At 35.0% G+C, this 22,300-nt stretch overlaps 1 protein-coding gene across 1 annotated transcript; it reads right to left on the minus strand.

Moving 5' to 3' along the window:
• On the minus strand, positions 927 to 2,372 carry LOC104747455 (F-box protein At4g00893-like). Its single transcript, XM_010469086.2, has 2 exons — positions 2,248 to 2,372; positions 927 to 2,154 (listed from the first exon to the last, which is right to left on the minus strand). The coding sequence occupies exons 1-2, from the start codon at positions 2,340 to 2,342 to the stop codon at positions 1,071 to 1,073; spliced, it is 1,179 nt and encodes a 392-aa protein (XP_010467388.1). The 5' UTR covers positions 2,343 to 2,372; the 3' UTR covers positions 927 to 1,070.

Genomic DNA, 22,300 nt, shown 5'->3' on the forward strand with positions numbered 1-22,300 from the left:
GGGAGGAGGCCAAGTCTTTTATTGCAAGATACCTGGATACTTCATCAACCTTGGAGGTCAGTGATCCTTTTCTCCGATGCCAGGTTGATGGATTCTAGAAGAGTTCAGATCTTTTTGTGGATCTGGGTTGGTGGTATTGTAATAGTGAGAATACGATGTTACTATTGGGAGCACGGAGTCTTAGACGCAGCCTTACACCCCTACACTCAGAGTTACAAGCCTTGATTTGGGCTTTAGAGTCTCTCCTGGCGGTTGGTGTTGACTGTCAAAATTTTATAGATGGATTATGCAGAGTTAGTCGCGATGGTGCAGTCCCCTGACAAATGCCCCGCTTTTTCGAATCTGCTAGACGATTTCACTTTGCTCAGATCATCATTCCCTTTCTTAACTCTTACTAGGATCCTGCGAGTGTCAAATGTGAGGACAGATTGTCTTGCTCGTTTTTCGAGATCTTTATTTTCCGAAATTTCTTTTGTAAGCTCTTACCATCCGGTTTGGGCAACTAATTTTGGAGTCATTTTTTAATTTAATGTTTGGTTGAAAAAAAAAGAATGTAAGTGGGTTATAATTTATGACTTATGAGAAAGTTTAATTGAGCTTTAAGGATGATAAAGTGTGATTCGAAAAAATTAGCTATAAAAAAAATCTTTAAATAAACTAAACCTTAGAAAATCCCTGAAGTCACTTTATTTTCATTGTCTCCTTTATTATTTTTTTTTTTAAAACAGCGTATGAAAGCAACATTCATATATCTAGATATTTAAAGTTTCAGGCAAGAACTACTGTATGAATGATATGAAAAATAAAAAAATCAGTCACAGCAAAAGACTTTGTAAGTTAAAGAGAATAAATCTAAAAATATTTCATAAACCCGAACCAGTCACATACGAAAGTTAAAATTAAAGTAAGTTTGCATAACACTGAATCTTATAATTTCGCACATACAGTCATTAATAATACATAAAACTGAATCTAAAGTACAAGCCGAAACAGTTCTGGTTAGCATAAACACAACAGTGAGAACTCCCAAATCCCCCAATTACACATTAACACAAGAAAAACAAACCTTCTCAATTGTTATGCAGAGAGCTTAACATAAGGTCTAACACATTTTTCGGAGGCGGATCGAGCCAGAGGCTTTGAGGAGGACATAGTTCTATCCAGTTCTGCCATTCTTTGCACGGATTGTACCTGCTTTCATCAAACGAGTAGGATACACAACGTTTACGATTGTAACCAAACCTTGAGAAATAGATATTGTTCCTCATCCATGGGAGATTAGTTCTTAACTCCGAGTTACAAAAACCGAGAAATATCGTCAAGCCATCAAATGTAGACGTACTCATCTCCTCCCACTTCAAAGAGACTAGTAATTTATACACCATTGGCCTCTCGTTGCTGCACGTAAATATGACAAAGAGCTCTCCTTCCTTCTCTGCCAAGGAAACTGCCTTCTCCTTACATGCATATTTTCCATCGTAGATATACGGGCATCTGAGTTTAGGTGCACAAATGTAACTCCACCTACATGAAGATGGGTTAAACGAAGACAAAGTTCCTTCTGAATTAAAGCAATAGAATCGATCATTCTGGTAGACAAGGTTGCTCAGCTTATGAGCCCTTATATGATTAGGGAATGTAGCAGTAACCCACTTATCATCTCCAGGATGGCAAGTGCTGATCGTGGCAGAATAATCTGGAAACCTTATAGCTACCACCACACAGTTATCTGATGTAGGAGGACAAGAGAACGCAATCCTATCGAAATCCAGCTCACACTCTGGCAAGGTTATGACCTCCCGAGAAAACGGATTGAAGAAGAACACGTCTTTCGATCTAGTTTTATCCATAAGTAACCAGCCGTCTCTTGAGTAACCCACAGTGGAGTCAGCTAACTCTGGCAAACTCAAAGTGTACAAATTCCAATGTAACGGATCGCGGAGTTCAACCAAGTTGCCACGTTTACGAAAGCACATAAGCCAAGGATGCTTATCTACTATACGGACGGATACAGCAGCTTCACGCCATGACTTACAAACCGAAGATGCACGGATGTTGTCTTCCAAGACAAGATAAGACATTATTGTACCTAGGAGGTCTGATGGAAGGTCAGCGAAGCTCAGATTCAGGGCCTTCTTGCTCGGAGATTCAGATCTACAAAACAATTAATTCGTTTCAGATTCGATTCAATTTTCGCCAATAAGGGAAGAAAAAAAAAACACTATCGAACTTCGGAAAGTAACAAACCCTCTACGTGAGACGGTGGCAAGAGACAGCGAAGAAGGTGACGCCATTTTGGGAGACGGCGGTGGACTTTGACGGGACGAGGACACTGGCAGCATCCTTAAGACTTTAAATTAGGGTTTGTTGTCTCTCAGTTTTAACACTCAATGTCGATTTGGATTTGGGCTGTTTAAGTGATTATATTTATATCTTGGGTTTATTTTTTATTTTTTTACAACATATCTTGGGTTTATTATGACGTCAATTATGACATAAACAAACTTAAAAACCAAATCTATACTAAATAAAAATAAGTTCCTAAGGCTGTCCACCTAGAATTTTAATAACTAATAGGGATTTGACATGTCACTAATTAACATTTTTTAACATTTCTATATATCATATGATCCAAATTTAAATTTTTTTAAAGTTTAAAGTATTATAATTATTGTAAAATGTTCAAATATTATAAATTTTTAAATTTTATAGGATGTTTAAAAATATTTTAAATACCTCCATTGAAAGTTTAAAATATTATAAATATTTAAACTATGTAAGAAATTTAATTATTATTAATATTTAACTCTAAAAAAATTTAAAAGGTTCAAATATTATAAATATTTAAACTTTATGGGATGTTTAAAAATATTATAAATACCTCCATTGAAAGTTTAAAATATTATAAATATTTAAACTCTATAAGAAGTTTAAGTATTATTAATATTTAACTCTCAAAAATTTTAAACATATTTTTATGTATGACTTAATAGATGATTTATTATTGTTTCTGTAAAATTATTTTTGGATCAAAAGAAGAAGGATTGACGTCGCAAGATCTTGATTTGATGTTGTTTGAGTTAGTTTTTGTGGTTTAAAGAAGAAGGATCGATGACAAGCACACATGTTTTATTAGCTATACATGTGTTCATATTACTTTCTCTACAAGTAATTTGCAATTTTGTACTATTAAGGATTTTGGTTTGAAAAGTTTCAATATGTGTGGATCTAAAACCGAGTAAGTATACAGGTGAAAGTATTAATAATTGGGTGCATGTAGTGACTAAGTTGGTCCGTGAATTGCAAAAATTTTACGAGACAAGAGGTAATGATTTTGGTCTTAGAGTTTGATAAGTTAACAAGTTGTGTGGTAGTCTAAAAAAAGGGTTTAAATGATTATTCAGTGAAAGAATGTGAGAAAGCTGATGAGGAAGAGGAAGAAGAAGAGTATAACAAAGAACCAAACGGTAAAAGTAACGATGACATTTATCATGCAAATTTGACAATGAAAATGATGAGAATGAATATGAAGAACAAGAAAATAGTGAATAACAAATCACAAAGATATAGATGGAGGTGGTTAATTAACTATGAGAAAACAAGATTATTTCATGATTATAAAAATGTTTTGTTTGTCTGATGAAAGAAACGGTTTAGGATATGCTAGGTCACCAGTTTGATCCAGCTCGCCTGGACGTCCAAATAATTTCATAATTCTTTTTATCAGATTTGAATTTTTAGCACAAGTGACTTTTAAATTTTTAAAAAATTTTGTATCTGAAATAAAAGTTTAAAATTTTCACCAATCAATTGTAATTCAAAATTTTATATAAGCTAATATTTCATAACTGTCATCAATCATATATAATTTTTATCAAATAAACCCACGTGTAGCAAATAATTAACCATTATAAATAAGACTAATATCCTTCCAACTACAAATGAACAGTAAGTTTGATTTATTAGGTGTCCAAATTTAAAAGTTTTATTTGGTTTCTAATAGCAAATTAAAACTTCTAAAAAGTTTCAAAATATTATAATATTTTAAAAAGTTTAAAGTATTAAAACTTTGGATGGAGTTGAAATGTTAAAATATTATAATTATTGAAATTTTTAAAAGATCCAAATATTATAAATATTTGAACTTAATAGAATGTTTAGAAATTCTATAAATACTTCCATAGAAAGTTTAAAATATTATCAAAAGTTTAAGTATAATTAATATTTAACTCTAAAAAAATAAAAATGTTATAAATATTTAAACTATACCTAACATTTAAGATTATAAATATTTAAACTCTATTAAAAATTTTAAAGTTTAAGTATTAGTAAATATTATATATTCAATTTTCAAATATTTTGAAAATATCTTATTTATCTCCTTTTTTATATCTTATGAGCGTTAATACATGTTTTTGTGTATGATTTTATAGATGAGTTGATATTCTTTCAGTATTTCTGGGTTTAAGAAAGAAGGATCGATGACAAGCACACATGTTTTATTAGCTATATATTTGTTCATATTACTTTCTTTCCAAGTAATTTATAATTTTGTAGTATTAAAGATTTTGGTTTAAAAATATACAATTTTGTAGTATTAAAGATTTTGATTTGAGAAGTTTCAATACGTATGAATCTAAAACCGAGTAAGTATACGGTGAAAGTATCAGTAATTGAGTGCATGTGGTGATTATGTTGGTTTTCATGAATTGCACAAATTTAACAAGAAAAGAGGCAATGATTTTGGTCGTGGAGTTTGATTGGTTAACAAGTTGTGTGGTGGTGTAAAAAAGAGATTTTGAATGATTATTGAGTAGAAGAATGTGAGAAAGCTGACGAATAAGAGAAAGAAAAATAGTATAATGTTTAAATATAAATTCATGATTTTTATCAGATTTGATTTTTTAAAAGAGTATAATGTGATATATTTCATATTTTTAAAAATTGTGTGTTTGAAATAAATTTTTTGTCTTAATAGTAATTTAAAAGTTTATATAAGAGAATATTTCATATTCAAATGAAAATCTCTTCGGAAGTCATAATCAAATTAAAATGACTAAACATTTAAACACATATGATTCAATATTTATGGGTGCATGTTGATTCAACCTCTTTAACTCTTTTTTCTAAAAAATAGTTGAATAAACCATACATATGTAGAAAATATTATGTAAAATAGAAAAATAATAATATTTCACATTTATGTTAATTATGTTTTTCAAAAAATAGTCAAAAGATTAATGGATAGTCTTGAATACATTGAATAGAAAAAAATCTAGGACTTTTTAATGACTAAATCTTTATGTCTACAGTGGAGATTCATCTGACAGTTATTAATCCATATCGTTATATGATTATAAATAGAGGATTACCTTTCTATCTACCACAATTTTACATATCCAAAGAAAATTTATGTACGCTACTTCAACCATTTTTGATTTGTAACTTTCTTCTCTCTGTTTGTCTCCTTTTATCTCTACCCTGCTACTTGTTTTTGTAAACCATCTATCTCATTTTTTAGATTGTAAAGGTATGTTATGCTGATTTGATTTGCAGTGTTACTATTTAAATGATTTATATACAATTTTTGTTGAAGATTATATATATATATCACTTTAATTTTATATTCAATCTATGATTATTTTATGTTTTATTTTATTTGATTAATTTGTTGAGAGGAAAGGTCAGAGTAAGATAATTTTCTAATGTAATTTTTTTTTTGTTCTTGTTGATGTCAAAATGAAATTATATTTATATTATATGTATGATATTTCTATTTTCTCTGTCCCATTGTTTGTGAAGACTCCAATTTAATTAAAGAGTTCTTCTTAATCCAGGGGATGTCATCACTATAGAATTTAGATTTGAACATAGTGTTATGCAATTGACTTATAATATGTGGTTTTGAATATCGTCAAACAATAGTTTTAAACATCTCCTTTATATTTACATCAGTTCAAGTTGTTCTTTTTTTTGTTGCTTGATAAAAATAATTTCAAGTCTCGGAATCGAGTCTCCAAATAAATTTTACCCTTGTTGCCTTTGAGTGATTAAAAAACTCTTTGCTGTTTGGGAAACCATTGGAGATAGCAACATCTACTCATCCTCCAAGTCCAAGAGCTCAAGGATAAAGAGCTTAGTCCTAAGGTACTTCCACAAGGCCTTAGCAAACACTTTCTTTACTAGAAAAAGATTGGTAATTTGAATGAGGGTGAGATCAAGATGATTGATGTGGCACTCAATGACATCATCCTTCAAGCAAGAGATGGAATCATTATCCTTGGGAGCAGTGTGGAGACTGATCTTGCTATGGTCCTCATTGACCGATTGATCTATTATAGAAGCTGGGTGAGCAAGCTGCACAAGAGAGGCTCAATGGGAGTTCTAACCATTGGAGGCAACATCACTCCAATGCTACTAGCTGCCAAGGTACCACTTAAAGGAGAGAAGGCCATGCCAAGATGGATTGACACCAACTACCTCACCTCCACTCTCATACTAGCCAAGGAGATGCACCATGGGAAGCACCTCTTCAACTTTGAGCATCCTACACTAGGGAAAGCTCAACTTGTTCTACCCAACAAGGCTCTTAACACCATAAGTGAAGGGCTAAACATTGATTTTTGGCCAGCTGATGAATATTTGTTTGATGGGACAGCTCAAGTGAGAGTAGACCAAGCTGGAGATGTGGAGATGGCTGATGGGGAAGAGCAATTTTATTTTGAAGATTATGAGCCAAGCCTAAGAGATAGTAGAGGAGTGAGGGAGAATAACAAGAGGTTGACACTCCTACAAAAGTGGAACAAGTGGCATGGGAAGAACTTTGACAAGCTGAAGAAGAAGATGGGAAGGATGACTAAGTCCATCAAGGGCTTAAAGAAGGAGATTGCTGAATTGAAGAGTGGGAACTCATCACCAACACCATTTAGCCCTTTGAGGAGGAGTAGCTCAACTAGAGCTTTGTCTAGAGCTGAAAACCCAGTGGTACCAGCTAGAGCTTCAATGGATGAGCCAATTCAGAGGAGGAGAGGTTCAAGTCGCCCAGAACAATAGTTTCCAAGGCACTCGACCGGATCACTCGAGCACCCACTCGACCGAGCACCTCCAATGGACTCGGACCGAGTACCTGTCCAGACCTCCTTATGGTTTCCCAGCTCCAGTAGGCTATCCAGGCTATCCAGGTTACCCTCCCTTCCAACCCTAATACTTCATGGATCCAGCCCTATTTCAGCAATTCTACCAGTAGCAAGGCCAGCAATTTTTCCCTCCTGCACCAACTTGACCGACCCACTCGACCGAGCACTCGACCGAGTACCAGTCGATGGCCATCGTCGAGTTGCCTCCTTCTCCCTCTTCAAGCCAGCAACATGACCCCAACTACACCTATGAGAGCATGAATGAGGATGTGGACAGCTTCTTCCACAATCATGAGATAACACTATCACCTTTCCTTTGTAAATACCATTGCATATGTTTAATTTTGTTTTTAGTCTTGAATCCTCTTACAAATTTCTCTTACACAGAGGACTGTGTAATTTAAGTTTGGGGGAGGGTTTGAGATAGTATTTGATGTTGTGTTTTGTTTTCTTATTCATGTTTATATTTGCATTGCATCTAAGGCATAGAAAAAAACAAAAACAAAAATTTGAAAATTTGCAAAAATCTTTATAAAAAAAAAAAGATTGTTCATGTAGTTTGCATTACATATTAGGATCTTGTTTAGAATGTTTCACTTAGACTGTTTTAAATTTTTGCATTAGGGATCTATGATGAATTTTGGCTTGTTAGCTTGTAAAGATTCATTAAACAAGGATCAATGCCCAAATTAATAGTATTTTGATGCTAGTTGAGTGGTTAGAAGCATAAGATTGAACCAAGCCTTGAATTCCTAAACTGCATTATGGTCTAAATTGAAGCATGTTGTGATTTGATGCCATTTCCTATTTATAAAGAACCTAATATTGATTTTTAATTATCAATTTGTGCATTGCTTTAAACTCATGGATACTATATAAATATTTGGATCATCTTTCTTTGTTGATTTCACTTTTAAATCAGTTTCTCCCACCCTTCTTTCAAGCCATGTTTATTCTTGTGTGTGTGAGGCCTATTTTGGGATTGAGCTTGGTAGAAAGTGTTAGGTTTGAACTGACAAGAGTAAAGCCTTGTGTAGTTCTAGTTTGCAATTTTCAAACTAGATAGGACTAGGTGGTTTACTTGTTGGGTTTGGGACTTGGTTGTTTTGAAAAAGAAAAGAAAAGAAAAGAGAAAAAGAGAAAGAAAAGGTTAGAGTCTTTAGGAGGGGAATGTGTTTCACAAATTTATGCTCTAGTGAAAGAATGGGAAGTATAAGATTGTTGAAGATGGTTCTAGTCAAAGAAAAGAAAAAAAGAAAAGAAGAGTCTAGCAAAATGCTTTTATGTCTTAAGAAATAAGAAGAAAAGGGAACCATAGTAATTAAGTAAAAAACCCTCATTCCAATAGATTATTCAAATAAGAAACCTCTCCTAAGACTTAAAAACAAAAGAGAAAAGGGTATAAGAGAAAAGAGGAAGATAAAGGGTAGAACTAGGAAAATTTGGGATTAGAATGATAGGATCAAACACTTTGGGTACCTTTGGGTAGACAATGTTTTGTTCTTGTATGTGTCTAATTGTTCTTACCTTTAGCCTTCTTCTAAAGCTCAATCCATTTTTATGAGAGAACCTTGATATTGATAAGTCCCACTCTAAAGAGAGACCATCATTATCTCTAAACCTTTATCTCCAAGCCAAATGAGTTTAAGCATTGCATAAATTGATTCATGTTCTTGAGTAATGAATGTCAAAGGAAATGGTTTATTTGAATGCATATGGATGTCTAAGGCTTGAATCAGTTAAGGTTGTGATAGGCTTGTCTAAAATTTTTAAGTACAGCTCATTCAACTTGCATCATAGTACTAGTAACTTGGACATTGATTCTAGCTAGTTTATTAGCAAGCTTTAGGAGCTGAGATCCCAGTTTCAAACCTCACCTACCTTCTTATGTCTTGTTTATTTGCTTGAGGGCAAGCAAAGACTAAGTTTGGGGGTGTTGATGTTCATAGATTTTACCTTGTTTTACCTAAGCATATTCACATCGTTTGCATGATTTTCTATCTAGTTTGGTCATTATTGTATAGCTTTAGGACTGTTTATGCATTAGAGTAGATTTGCATTGTGTTTGCATAGTTTCTTGCATAAACAGGTGATTTTGGATCCCAAGGAGCATGGAAGGAATGCTGAAGAGGATTGGAGCTATCAAGTGAAGAAAACAAGGGAGCTAGAGCTGAAGAATCAAGATCCAGAAGTCCACTCGACCGCCCACTCAACCAGACACTCGACTATGTACGGAGAAGGACTCAACCGGATAGAAGAAGCATAAAAGAGTTCACTTGACCAGGCACTCGACCGAGCACACGGTCGAGTTGACCGAGCCGCCTTCCTATTTTGTCTGCTAACAGATTTAGGGCTTCCCCACTTTTCTATATAAGTCCCTTGTATCTCATGGCCGCCCACAAGTCAGACTAGCCCTGGGCAAATAAACCGAATCCGATTAAACCGATCCGAACCGATCCGAAAAACCCGATTTTAATCGGATTCGGATACTGTGTAAAAACCGATCGGTTTCTGTTTTAATCTTGAATCGGATTTCGGATATAAACCGATCCGAACCGAAATCCGATCGGTTATCCGCTAAACCGAGGACACATTGTTAATTTCTTTATTCTGCGTTTTGTTTTGTTTTGTCTAGCTTTGTCCTTCGACACCCCAAACCTCTTTTTCTTTTGTCTCGACTCTCACTCTCTCGATCCTTCTCAAGTCTCGACAGAAAACTTTTGCCGATTACGGACTGCCTCTCAACAACTCAGCCCTAGTTCCTTTGCTTTATATTGAGATGCAAATCCCAATTTCCACACTAGTAGAAACCCTAGTTGATAGCCGTCAAACACTCTCCAACGAATCCCTTCTCCCCTGTCAATTGTGTCAAGGAATCACTCAGAGGTACTTTCTTCTCCGCTTTCATTTTCTCCTATTTAAGCTTTGTTTAATTTCATGGTTTCTAGTTTCTCCCTTTGAAGTATATGTGAAGCTTTATCTTTTGTTCAAAGTTCAGAACTTTAGATCTGTTTATAAAGTTTTGTGTCTGGTCGTGGGTTGCTTGAAAGTTTGAAAGTAGTAGTAGGACTAGGAACATATGCTTTCACAAATCCTTTATCCTTGTTTGATTTTACAGGAGCTAGCTACAAACGTTTTTGTAAAATGTTTGTCATAATCTGCATTTTTTGACTGTTTGTGAAGTAATGTTGTGATTGATTTGTTTTTGTAAAATGTTTGTCATAATCTGCATTTTTTGACTGTTTGTGGAGTAATGTTGTGATTGATTTGTTTGTGAAGTAATGTTGTGATTTTATGACTGTTTGTGAAGTAATGTTGTGATTTTGTGACTGTTTGTGACTCTGTGAAGTAATACCGTGATTGATTGGTTTTGTTTAACATAGTGTGTGGATGTTAGCAAAGTAATTCTGTGACAGTGTGATTTAGTTGTGATTGATTGGTTTTCTGCTTTTCTTAAACCCGCAGATGGATTCTTCCTTACCTAAACCCGCAGATGATTTTGGAAATGAAAAAGATGGAGAACAAGTAGAGTCTGAGTCTCCTAAAGCTGGTCACACAAGTCATGAAACTGGGAACAAAAGGAAAGAAGAAGCAGATGGTTCAGTTCCTAAGGATAAGATGAATAAGAAGAAGAAGGCTAAGGTAGTACCAAGGTCATGGGTATGGGATCATTTTACAAGACTCGTAGGAGAGAAAGATAGATGCCGTTGTCATTACTGTACTAGAGAGATGGGTTGTGCGACAGCTAATGGAACTTCTTGTCTGAAAAATCATCTCGGAATCTGCAAGGAATACAAGGTCTGGAAAGAATGCAGAAGTCAGACTCAGCATGTTATAAATCCTACTAATGATAGTTTGCAGCTGTCCAAAGTTACTGAAGATGTGTTTAGGGAAGCATCTAATGAAATGCTTGTTCTCGGTGAATTGCCACTTTCATTTATTGAAAGTTTGGCTTGGAAAAACTTCTGCAGAAAGGTTAATCTTCACAAACCTCACTCTCGAAGAACAGCTACTAGGGACATTGTGGAGACTTATGTGAAGAAGAAAGCAGAATTGATGAAGGTTATTGCTGCTAATAAGCAAAGGATTTCTCTGACAACGGATATATGGGTTGCACCTACGACAGGAGCTAGCTACATGGTCATCACAGCACACTTTGTTGATGCAAATTGGCACCTAAGGAAGATGATCATTGGGTTTAAGCACGTCTTTGACCATACAGGGTCAACAATAAGTTCTGTCCTTCTTGACTGTTTGGCAGAATGGGGAATAAAGAAGATCTTCACAATAACAGTTGACAATGCTACTGCCAACACGAATGCTCTGAAGAAGTTTAAAGAGACGTTCAGCTTAATAGGAAACGATGCATTTGTGTTAGGTGGAAAGTTCATGCATTTGCGTTGCTGTGCTCACATCATTAATTTAGTTGTGAGGGATGGTTTGCATGATCTTAATGAGCGTGTGGAGGCCATTCGAAATGGTGTTCAGTATGTTCGATCTTCAAGTAAAAGACTCGAAGCCTTTGAGCAGAAGGTTGAATCAGGAAAAATGACAAGGGGAAGTTTGTCACTGGACTGCAAAACTAGATGGAATTCAACATTTCTTATGTTAACAAGAGCTTTGAAATTCAGGTTGGCTTTTGATAGGATGGAGGCTGAAGATAAGCTGTATAATGATTACTTCTGTGAAATTGTTGATGGAAAAAAGAGGACTGGGCCACCAACTAAAGAAGACTGGGATGAAATAGAGAGGTTAGTAAGGTTTCTGGTCATCTTCTACAACTCAACCTTAGTGGTTTCAGCATCATATACTGTCTGTTCTCATAAGTGTTACAATGAGATTGTTACCATTGAAAAGAATCTTATAGCATTGAGCGCTAATTCTGATGTGAAGCTCAAGTTAAAGGCAAAGGCTATGAGAGACAAGTTTGATAAGTATTGGGGTGGTTTGCAGAAAATAAATAAGATGCTAATTGTAGCTAGTGTGTTTGATCCGAGGAACAAAATGAAGTTTGCTGGTATGTGCTTTGATATGCTATATGGTAAAGATAGTTCAGAATCAAAGGAGCTTAGCAAGTCAGTCAATGGTGTTTTGGAAAAGCTGTTTGAAGAGTATAGTATTGATGCGACAATGGTTGGTTCATCCTCTCAGTCACAGTCGGCTGCACCATCAGCTCAAAGTGATATTGATCACAAAATGGATCTCGATAGTGATCTTGAATATCAAAGGGTGGACACTATGTACAAAGAGATGGTAAATGAGATAGGTTTTCAAGATGCAAGTACAGAGTTGGAGTTATATCTGAAGGAGAAAGTGGAAAATCCGATAACTAACCAGCTTGGGATACCATTTGATGTCTTGGGATGGTGGAGGATCAATGGTGCTAAGTATCTTGTTTTAGCTTCAATAGCAAAGGATGTGCTTGCTATGCAAGTGTCTTCTGTTGCATCTGAATCTGCTTTCAGCAATAGTAATAGAATCCTAGACCCATTTAGGAGTTGCTTGAGTCATTACATGCTTGAGGTTCTCATGTGTAGTCAGCAGTGGTTAAAGAGTGAGATTCAGTTGAGTGAGAAAGAAGTGGTTACTACTCAGCAAATGCTTGCTGAAATTGAGCTGCAGGATAGTCTTCAGAGAGGTAAGTCCTTTTCATTATATCATTTTTCAATTGTGCATTTGAGTATTACTTATTAACTTTGTCTAATTTTTTTATTTTTTTTCAGAGTTTGAGTCTCTCTCATTGCAATTTGGGGAGCTGAATTGAGAAGTCTCTTATCTACTAGAAGTAGACAAATAATAAGGTATGAACAACAGAACAAGTCTCACCTCTTTTACTTATTTTCAGCCCTTTAAAAGTGGTTTATACAGAGCCTCGAGTTGCTCATGAGTCATGTCCATGGTACTTTTAATTTCTTAAAACCCGATCCAAAAGTCTGTTTTTAATAAAGATTCGATGATTTTTAAGTGGTTTATGTTCTGCAGCTTTCTTCTTGTTCCTTCCTTTGAATCAAGTTTTTTCGTTTTAGTGTTTTACACAGGTTCTTTTCTACATTATTCCACGTTTGAACTGATTGAGAGAGGAATCAAGAATGCTTGGAAGTTGGAAGTTGGATGTCTTTGTTTTTGGAAGTTTGGAATTGTGTTTGGATCAGTGAACTTATATCGCTTGTGTTTCAGTTTTTTCAGACCTTCTCTTTGGAAGTTATTTGTTATTTCAGTTTTATGGTTTGGATTTTGAAACTTGGAGATGGAGTACTTTGTTTAGTTTATGAACATGATTATGAACATGGTTTAAAAGATTAGTTAGGCTAGTTTTGAATGTAGTTTATTCGGATTGGTTCGGATAGTTCGGATTCTTAGTATAATTCGGATTATAATCTGGATTTTAATCCGATTTTAGTTATCTTTCGGATTTCTTCGGATTCTCAAAAAAATTTGAAAACCGAACCGAATCCGAAACAATCCAAACCGATCTGATCTGAACTATATTCGGATTCTAAACGGATTACATACAGCTCAATCCGAAAAAACCGAAACCCGATTTATCCGATCCGATCCGATCCGAAAATCCGAATGCCCAGGGCTAAGTCAGACTAAGGGAGAGAGAGTCAGAAACAATATCTAAACTTAGTTTTTACCCTTTTGGGATTTATCTACTTTTTGCTTTCTTTTGCTTAGATCATTAGCCACTTTTATATTTGTCTCAATAAATCTTTGATACTTGTTGGTTCCATAACTTTCTATGTATTGAGAATTTGAGTTTGATTTCTTCTTCAATATTGTAGATCTCTATCTCATCTATCTAATCATGCAAGTTTCATTGATCTCTGGGTTTATGATTTTGTTCATCATGTTTAGTGATTGTGAGTAGTGTGCTAGGATCTTAAGGATGGGTTAGGCTGGATAAAGGTTGTGGTTGTTTAGATTGGTCAAGCTTGTTTGTTTATAGATCTCTTCTAGACTAGATATACTCTATGATATCCTTATACTGAGAGGGTAAGGTTAGATCTTAAGCTCCTTAGCATCACACCAATGTCTAAGTTGCTAGATAAGGCTAGATCTAGAGATTATCATTAAGCATGCTAAGAGATTAGATGTTTTGTTTGATTTTTGACATTAATGATCTAGTTGTTTATTGCATGCATTTATATATTCTTAGCTAGTGAGAGCTAGGTCTAGGAGTATCTAAGCTTGATTGTTATTGCCATGAGAGTGGATTAGCAAGGTATTAGAAGATCATTGTCTAGAGATAGCTCATGTTTGATTGAGGTTTGTTGACCAGTTTAGATAACCATAATCCAAGTCCAGCCCATGAATCCATCCCTAGGACCTTCTTTGTCTATTAATTTCTCTGTTTAAATCCTGTTAATCGCTTGCTGTTTGATTTGCTTTTGTTTTGCTCTGTTTTGTTTGGTTGGCTCTATTTCTCGTATTTGTCCACTCGACCACCCACTCGATCGAGCATCCGATCGAGTGCTTGCTCGAGCTCGTTCCAGAGTTTCCTGTTTATGTCCTGCAACCTCCTTGTTTCATCATTCTTGTTTCATTATTGTTGCATTCATTTCATTTCCTGTTGCATTCATTTAGTTTATGTTTGATCTTGTTTCATTACTTGTCTTGCATTAGTTTAATACTTGTTCTTGTTAGTTTCATTACTGTTTTGATCATATTGTTTACCTTGCATTTAGTATCTCTTGTCTTAGTTGTTTTTACATTCTGCATTTCATTATTTTCATTAGGTTGCTAGTTAAAAATCATCATCATATTTGGCTTAAGTTAGATAAGTGTTCACATCTTGATTGCTTGCATCACACTCATTTTGGTTTGACATCCTTTATGCTACAACTACATAAGGGTAATTGATCCCCTTGCATTCCACCTGTTCATCATTCATCATTCATCACCACACAAAAATGCAAGTTTCAATTTGGCGCCGTTGCCAATTTTGAGTGTTTGTTTGTGACAATTAGGATCTACATAAATCTAAGATTAAGTTCTAGAGCTACTTTGATCACTCCTGATAAAGATTCTTCCTATGCTTGGTTGTTTTGAGTCTCAGGTACCAACTCGAGCAAGCACTCGACCGTCTGCACGATCGAGTACCTGATCGAGCCACAACCCGGATTCAAATAGACTTCTCATCTCAGTCGACTCGACCTTCAACTCGAGCCTGTGCTCGACCGAGTGCCTGTCCGAGTCAGTTGATGCAAACAAGATCCAAGGGTCATCAGAATCTTCAAAGGCTTCTTGATCACATCAACTGCCCACCAAGAGATCTGAGACAGCAGAGAACAAGAATCCTCCAAGAACAAGAACAACAATTGCTAATGGAGCAACAAGATAATCAAGATCAAAGGCCAAAGAACATTGGTGCTGGAGATGCACCAAACACACATAACCAAAGAGCTGGTATTGTTCCTCCTGCAGTTGCCAACAACAACTATGAGATCAAGAGTGGTCTGATCTCTATGATTCAAGCAAACAAGTTCCATGGTTTGCCAATGGAAGACCCCTTAGACCATCTTGATGAGTTTGACAGGATTTGTGGACTCACCAAGATCAGTGGTGTTAGTGAAGATGGCTGCTAGGAGAGTGCAGAGGGAGATGTCTTAGGAGTTACAATTTTGTCAATAGTTTGAAGAGTTGCAGCAGTGATTGAGATATTTGTTAATATTGTAGAGAAAATCATGAAAGTTTGTCTCTAAAAAAAAAAAAATTTGAAGAAGATTGGAGTTTTGTTCACTATCAAATGGAAGATAATTGAATAAAATTGTAGAATGTTGGTTTAGCAAAATACAGAAACAAAGAAGAAGGGGTTTTCATATTCTAATATTTAGAAGTTGTCAACAATAAAATTAAATGAAATTCTTATTAAAAAAAATTCTAGAGTTATATTCAAGAAATTGAAGAGCTAACATGAAAGGAAGATGTCTATCTTAATTATATATATTAAAGAGTTAACCAAGCTGAAATCTTGACAAATTAAAATGTTAGAGGGGGGTATTGAACCTAACATTTTAAAAGATTTTAATGTATTCTTAAAATCCTCTGTTATTCAATTGAGAATTTTTAAAAGTCTTATGAAATCCTATGTTATTCAACTAAGATTTTTATAAAATCCTTTAAAATAATTCAGAATCTCTTGTTATTCAATCAATACTTTATAAAACCAACTTAAAATCTCTTGTTATTCAAAATATCACAACTTTTTCTAAAAATGCTACTTTGAATGATTTTAAGAGACTTTTCTTTGCTTTTTAGTTAAAAAATACTCTTCTCAAAATCATACCCTTTGAGGTAGAATTTTAAAGGATTTCATCAAAAAAACAAAACAAATAAACACAATTGTAAAACCACCACCATCTTGGTAAACTTTCTCCGCAGGTCAACTCCGGCAACTCTCCGCGGACCATCTCTGTTTGCTCCTCATTTGCTTCTCTCTCTCTCTCTCTCTCTCTCTCTCTCTCTCTCTCTCTCTCTCTCTCTCTCTACTATGTTTTGGTTATTGTCTATAAAGAACCATTGAAATATAGGATCACATGGATTTTTTCTTACTTACAACACACACACACAAAATCAGTGCTCCACTTCGTTGTTGACTTGTTCTTTCTTCTCCTCATGTGTCCTTCACCTTCTTCTTCCTTTTGCTTATCTTCTTCGCTTAGCTTCTTCCTCTGTTCTTCATCTCACTTAACCTTCTTTTTATTTCTTGCTTTATTAATAGACCACCATTAAATGTGTTAAAATGCAATGTTCATGCTTCATGGATTAATGAAGTGGGTATGTGTGGTGGTTCTTGGATTTTACGAAATCACAATGGCGATGCAGTTTTTCACGCAAGGGAAGTCTTCTAATCGAATAGCTGCAGAGTTAAGGTGTTTTCTTTGGGCTTTACAAAGTTTGCAAGATTTACACTTGGAGAATATTGAGTTATGGTCTTATTGTGCTGCGGCAATTGAGGCAGTAACGTATCCTCTAAATTGGCCTCGTTATCAGTCTTACCTTGCGAGGATTCATGGTTTACTTCCGGGTTTTCATAAAGTGGTTTTCAAGCTTACGTCACCAAAATCAAATTCAATTGCAAGAGATATTGCTAAAAGTGTTACACGGAATGGACGATTTAGATCCTATCTTGCCATCAGAGGTCCAGCGTGGTTGCATACACGTATAGAAGAGGAAAAACATGGCTGATGTGCTCTATGGAAATGTTATAGCTATATCGTTGAGTTGTGTTGTTGCTCTCGAGTATAGAGTTTTCTTTTTTTGGTATTATAAAATATTTTAAAATCATTCAAAGTTTACTATAAAATCTCATAGAATCTAATAGAATCTCATAGAATAACATTTTATTTTCCTTTTTTTTAATAGAATAACTCTAAAACACACAAATCTCCTAAAATCTTTCAGACTTCTAAAATTTTAAAATTCTACCAAATCCTAAGAATATCAAGTTTAATACCCCCCTCTTAGTATGTCATAGTATATAACTGAGAAGCTAAAAACTCTTACAAAATATGCAACTTTAGATCAAGCTTTGATTTGGAATATTTTTTTAGAAGTTTCAGACAAAAATTGTAGAATGTTTAAGCTCTCAAAACAAAGTTGTCCATGCATGTATCTAATAATTAAATTGCAAAATGAAAAACCTATTTGAAGTATTAAAAAATATCAAAATCAAAATTATATTTTTCAAAATTTCCACAATTAAAAAATAGATAAACTCTACATAAAAAAAACAAATTAGTAGCAAAATTGTTAAAAAAACGGTAAGCCATAAGTCTGCGCATAGCGCGGATATTCATCTAGTAATAAAAATAATAATAATCTAAACTAATTGTCTCATATCCACTAGCCACCTACTCACAATCACACAACAGTGGATAACATCAAAATATAACATTTAAACAATTAATATCCAATAAATAACCAATGCACCAATAACAATAATATTCCAACTACATCAATGTAAAACATTAAGCCAACAACCTAGCAATGCTCTAATAACTCTCCTCTATCAACCTAACAGAAGTTAGACCACAATCAATGAGACACTAGAACATCCTCCTCTTCATTGTCTTGATTCCACGATCACACTTTGCCTTTACCTACACCACAACACATATGAGATGCGTGAGTATTTTATAAACACTCAGTGAGGCGATCCTCTCATCTATTGGGCTATACACACAAGCAATAGAGATAACTCTAACCATCAAACAACATTCAATAACCAACAACAAACCAGACATCCGCAACGACCAACACCAACCATGCATCGAACGACACCATCAGGGTACGCATCGACCGACACACGCTTGCATCGACCGACGCAAAGTTCACTTGCATCGACCGAAGCTCACACTGCATCTACTGACGCATGCTCGACATTGCATGAAATCCCTAATTGCATCGACCGACGCCTCCACATGGCATCGACCGATGCTTTTAGGTCAAAACACGCCATCCTTGCATTGCATCGACCGACGCACAAAGTGCATTGACCGATGCATATGCCGAGCATCGTTTTCCCCCAAAGATTCTTGCCGCATCTCCGTCCCTAAACCACCAAGAACACAAAACCAATGCCACAAAAAGCTTCCCAAAGCCTCTTGCAACGCAACAACACTCTAACAAGCCAAGAAAACCCATAAAACAAGCTGACCGAAGAAATCTCCAACTTAGATAAGCCATGGTCAGGCACTCACCTTTGCCAAGAAGATTCTGAACCTTAAACAGGAAGAGAAACACTCCTATAACGATCTTAGCTACAGATCTCTACAGGAACAGCCTCAAACTCCAAAACTCTCATCTAAAACCTCAAGAACAGTGAAGAACTTCTTTTTGCTCTTCTAAACTCTCAAAAGCGGCTAAACCTAGGCCACAACACGACAAACCCCCATTTATAAACGGCTCAAGGGTTTCCTATCCCCAAAACACAACGTTTAGCTTAAGTCAAACCGCACAAAACCGACCTTGTATCGACTGATGCACATAGTGTGTCGACCGATGCATCCCCTAAACTGGGATTTTGGTTCGCAGATGTTACATTAGTTCCCAACTTAACTTCTCGAACACTATTCTCAGATTACCTTATCCAAAAAATTTCCTACTTACCCACTCTGTAATGAATTATTCCCACTACACTTTCGTGCTCTTTTTTTTAACACTTCTCAAGTCTCAATGACCTAGAAAAGTATAATACCATACTGAAACGACCACACCCGAATTCCCAATCCTCACATAGGATCTAAGGGAAATGGTCTCACTGGAACTCCATAATTCTGACGAGACAACAGGCGCAAACCACTTCTTATAAAAACTTCCATAAATGCAGGATAAGTACAACTAACCCATACTCTGCAAATACCAACCGCATGCATATGAACGTACTTCCGCTCCACAATCACCTTACATTTGTACACTTCGATCACTTTGCATCAGACTCCTTCGACATCAGAACTAACAAGCCACTTTTCTCCACTTCTAGGAACAAGTGTCACTTAAATCACGTATCTCGAACACCATCTCATCTTGGTACTTAGTTGCATAACCAACCACCCCTAAGCGACCAACTAAAAATAGAGATGGGCTAGTATATTCCATTCCGCTCCAGCCACATAATTAACCTTACCAACGATCCGGTTCAACCTACACTAACTTCATCCGTTCTCCAATGACCAAACACACAACAACATGCTATTGTCGATCGACACCACCTTGGTGTCGACCGAAACCCAATTTCCACCAAACCATCAATGCCAAACCTCCATATTAACACCTGATAATTTACAAACCAACCATCCATTTAACCAACCCACCGTTGGATATAGAGCCTGTAGCACGACGAAGCCCCACCAAATTTCAGCCAAATCAAACTATGTTTCATTCTCAAAACGTTGCCCCGAAATAGCCAACCTGAACCAGTCCGCACAATTCGTCTGCAAGTATTGGTGTCAACCGACACCACTATGGTGTCGAGCGACACCACATCTGAAATACGATCCTTAGTCGATTTCAAGTGTTTCTCAGCCACCAAAATCTAATTCCATGACCAATACTACAAAATTCCAGGTTCTGAAGTTTTTAGAATAAATTTTTCGTCTAAACTTCGTAGAACATGTAAACTGTAGAATGAATAATCTAAATAATTCAGAACTTGAAAAAGTCGTAGAAAGTATTTTCTGAACAATTTAGACCAGAAATCATCAATTTACAAACTGATTTTTGACACCCAAAACATTTTTTTTTCAAAAAAATTTTTACACAGTTGTATACTAACACGGGTTTTCTGTTTGTTTTTTGGTTTAAACTCCTAAAAACTTCACTATATCTATTAGTAGAAGTATTTTTGTTACAATTGACAATCTTCAAAAAAAAGTGTATATGGATAAAAGTTTGGAAAAAGATCATTTATTTCTAATTTTTCCTATAGTTAAATGAGTTTCAAATATGAAATATATGTGGGTTTAAATGGGTTTAAACTTAAATGAGGTGGGTTTAAATGGGGGTGGATTTACCCATTTTAACATCCCTAAGTATCATACACTAGATTTATTTCTGATTCAATTCAGTTTTCCCCAATTTGTAATAAAATGTTTTGAGAGTAACAAACCCTCTACGTGATACAGTGGCTAGAGAAAGGGAAGAATGTGACGCCATATTGGGAGACGGCGGTGGACTTTGACGAGACAACGAGTCAACGACACCTTAAGACCTTAGGGTTTGTTGTGTTTCAGGATTTGGGGCTATTTAATTTAATTGATTAAGTCTTCCAATTTCTAGTCTTATAAAAGCACAACTCACTTGTACAATGATATGGTGACATATGGAAGTGTATCCTTTATCTTAAGTTCAAACTATTTGTGCAATCTTATGGTGACATGTGGCAAGTGTATCACAATTAGTTAAAATTTGGAAAGCAAAAACACAAAAAAAAATAGTAATCATGTACATCATTATTATGTAAAATCACGAAACATCTTCTCTTGGTTATCAAATTCTTTTAGGTAACTCGAATGCTTATGCTTCTGCTGCAAAAATATGGAGATAACACGTTTCTTCTAAGTCAAGGTATTCAAAGTCACCTCGAAGAAGCTACACGTACGTACGTGAGTACTTCATTGACGAAATCATAAAAGACGAATATGTTTTTGAAACACGATGCATCTAAAACATCTCTCATATTGGAAGGATAGGAAAATTAAAAGAGAATAGATGTGAAAATGGCGGAGACAATAGGTATAGGAGAATGCAAGTGAAAGTGCGCAGTTTAGAATTAGCTTTGCTCGACAAAAAAGGAAAAAAAAACCATATATATAATTTTTTATCTGACAAATTTTATTATCCTAACCTCTTAAGCATGATATATCAAATTTTGTCATCCTTAACAAAAAAAAAACCTCTTAAGCACCTAGAATTAACTATCTTGAAATATTTTTTTTTTTTTTGTTAAACAACCTTAAGGTTTTTTTTTTTTTTTGTGCAAATCTTAGGGTTTATTTATGTGTTTCAATTTCAACAGTGTCCTTTTGGATTTGGGCTATTTAAGTGATTAGCTTAGGCTTTGAGGACTTATACTTTAAAAAATATTATAAAAGATAAAATTTTACCAAATACCAATCACGCTTTTTTTTTGTTTTCCCTACTTTCTACAGCCACTATGTTTGTTTTGCATTTTTTTCTCAATTTTTCTGAAGTCACGTCATTATACTGTATGATTTGTTTTTGTTATTCTTTTGTAAAAGCTAATTAAATTCTCAGTTTCTTCTATTCTATTATTATTCTTCTCTCCATTAGTAATAATTCGTATAGTTTATTACAAATAAATTTTGGATAAATTAACAATCAATTTTCTGAGAGCTACACTACTTCCTGTCTCTATCTCATTGCATCAGCAGACCTGGTTTTGTATCCAATTTCGAGTTTTGCAATATTTCTTCTTGAATTTCTGGATGATCATATCACCAATGCTGAATTGGTACATGAATGTTCTTGCTTATCCTGCTTCGTTGGCTCAAGAGTCAAGATATGAGAACTAAACATCCACCAATGAAGATTTTAAATTAAAAATCGTGTCTCCAAATTCGAGTCTTGTCATGTCTCCAAATTCGATTCCCCTTATCCTGAGTATTTTGAATATCATCACCAATGTGTGAATGTTCTTG

Source organism: Camelina sativa, chromosome 15, assembly GCF_000633955.1.
Source record: "Camelina sativa cultivar DH55 chromosome 15, Cs, whole genome shotgun sequence".
Taxonomy (NCBI): Eukaryota; Viridiplantae; Streptophyta; class Magnoliopsida; order Brassicales; family Brassicaceae; genus Camelina; species Camelina sativa.

Excerpts from the sequence above, each read along its gene's own strand:
- LOC104747455 (XM_010469086.2), bottom strand. The coding sequence starts at position 2,342 with ATGCTGCCAGTGTCCTCGTCCCGTCAAAGTCCACCGCCGTCTCCCAAA. Across the intron at positions 2,155-2,247 it reads GCCACCGTCTCACGTAGAGG|ATCTGAATCTCCGAGCAAGA; the intron begins GTTTGTTACTTT and ends ATTGTTTTGTAG.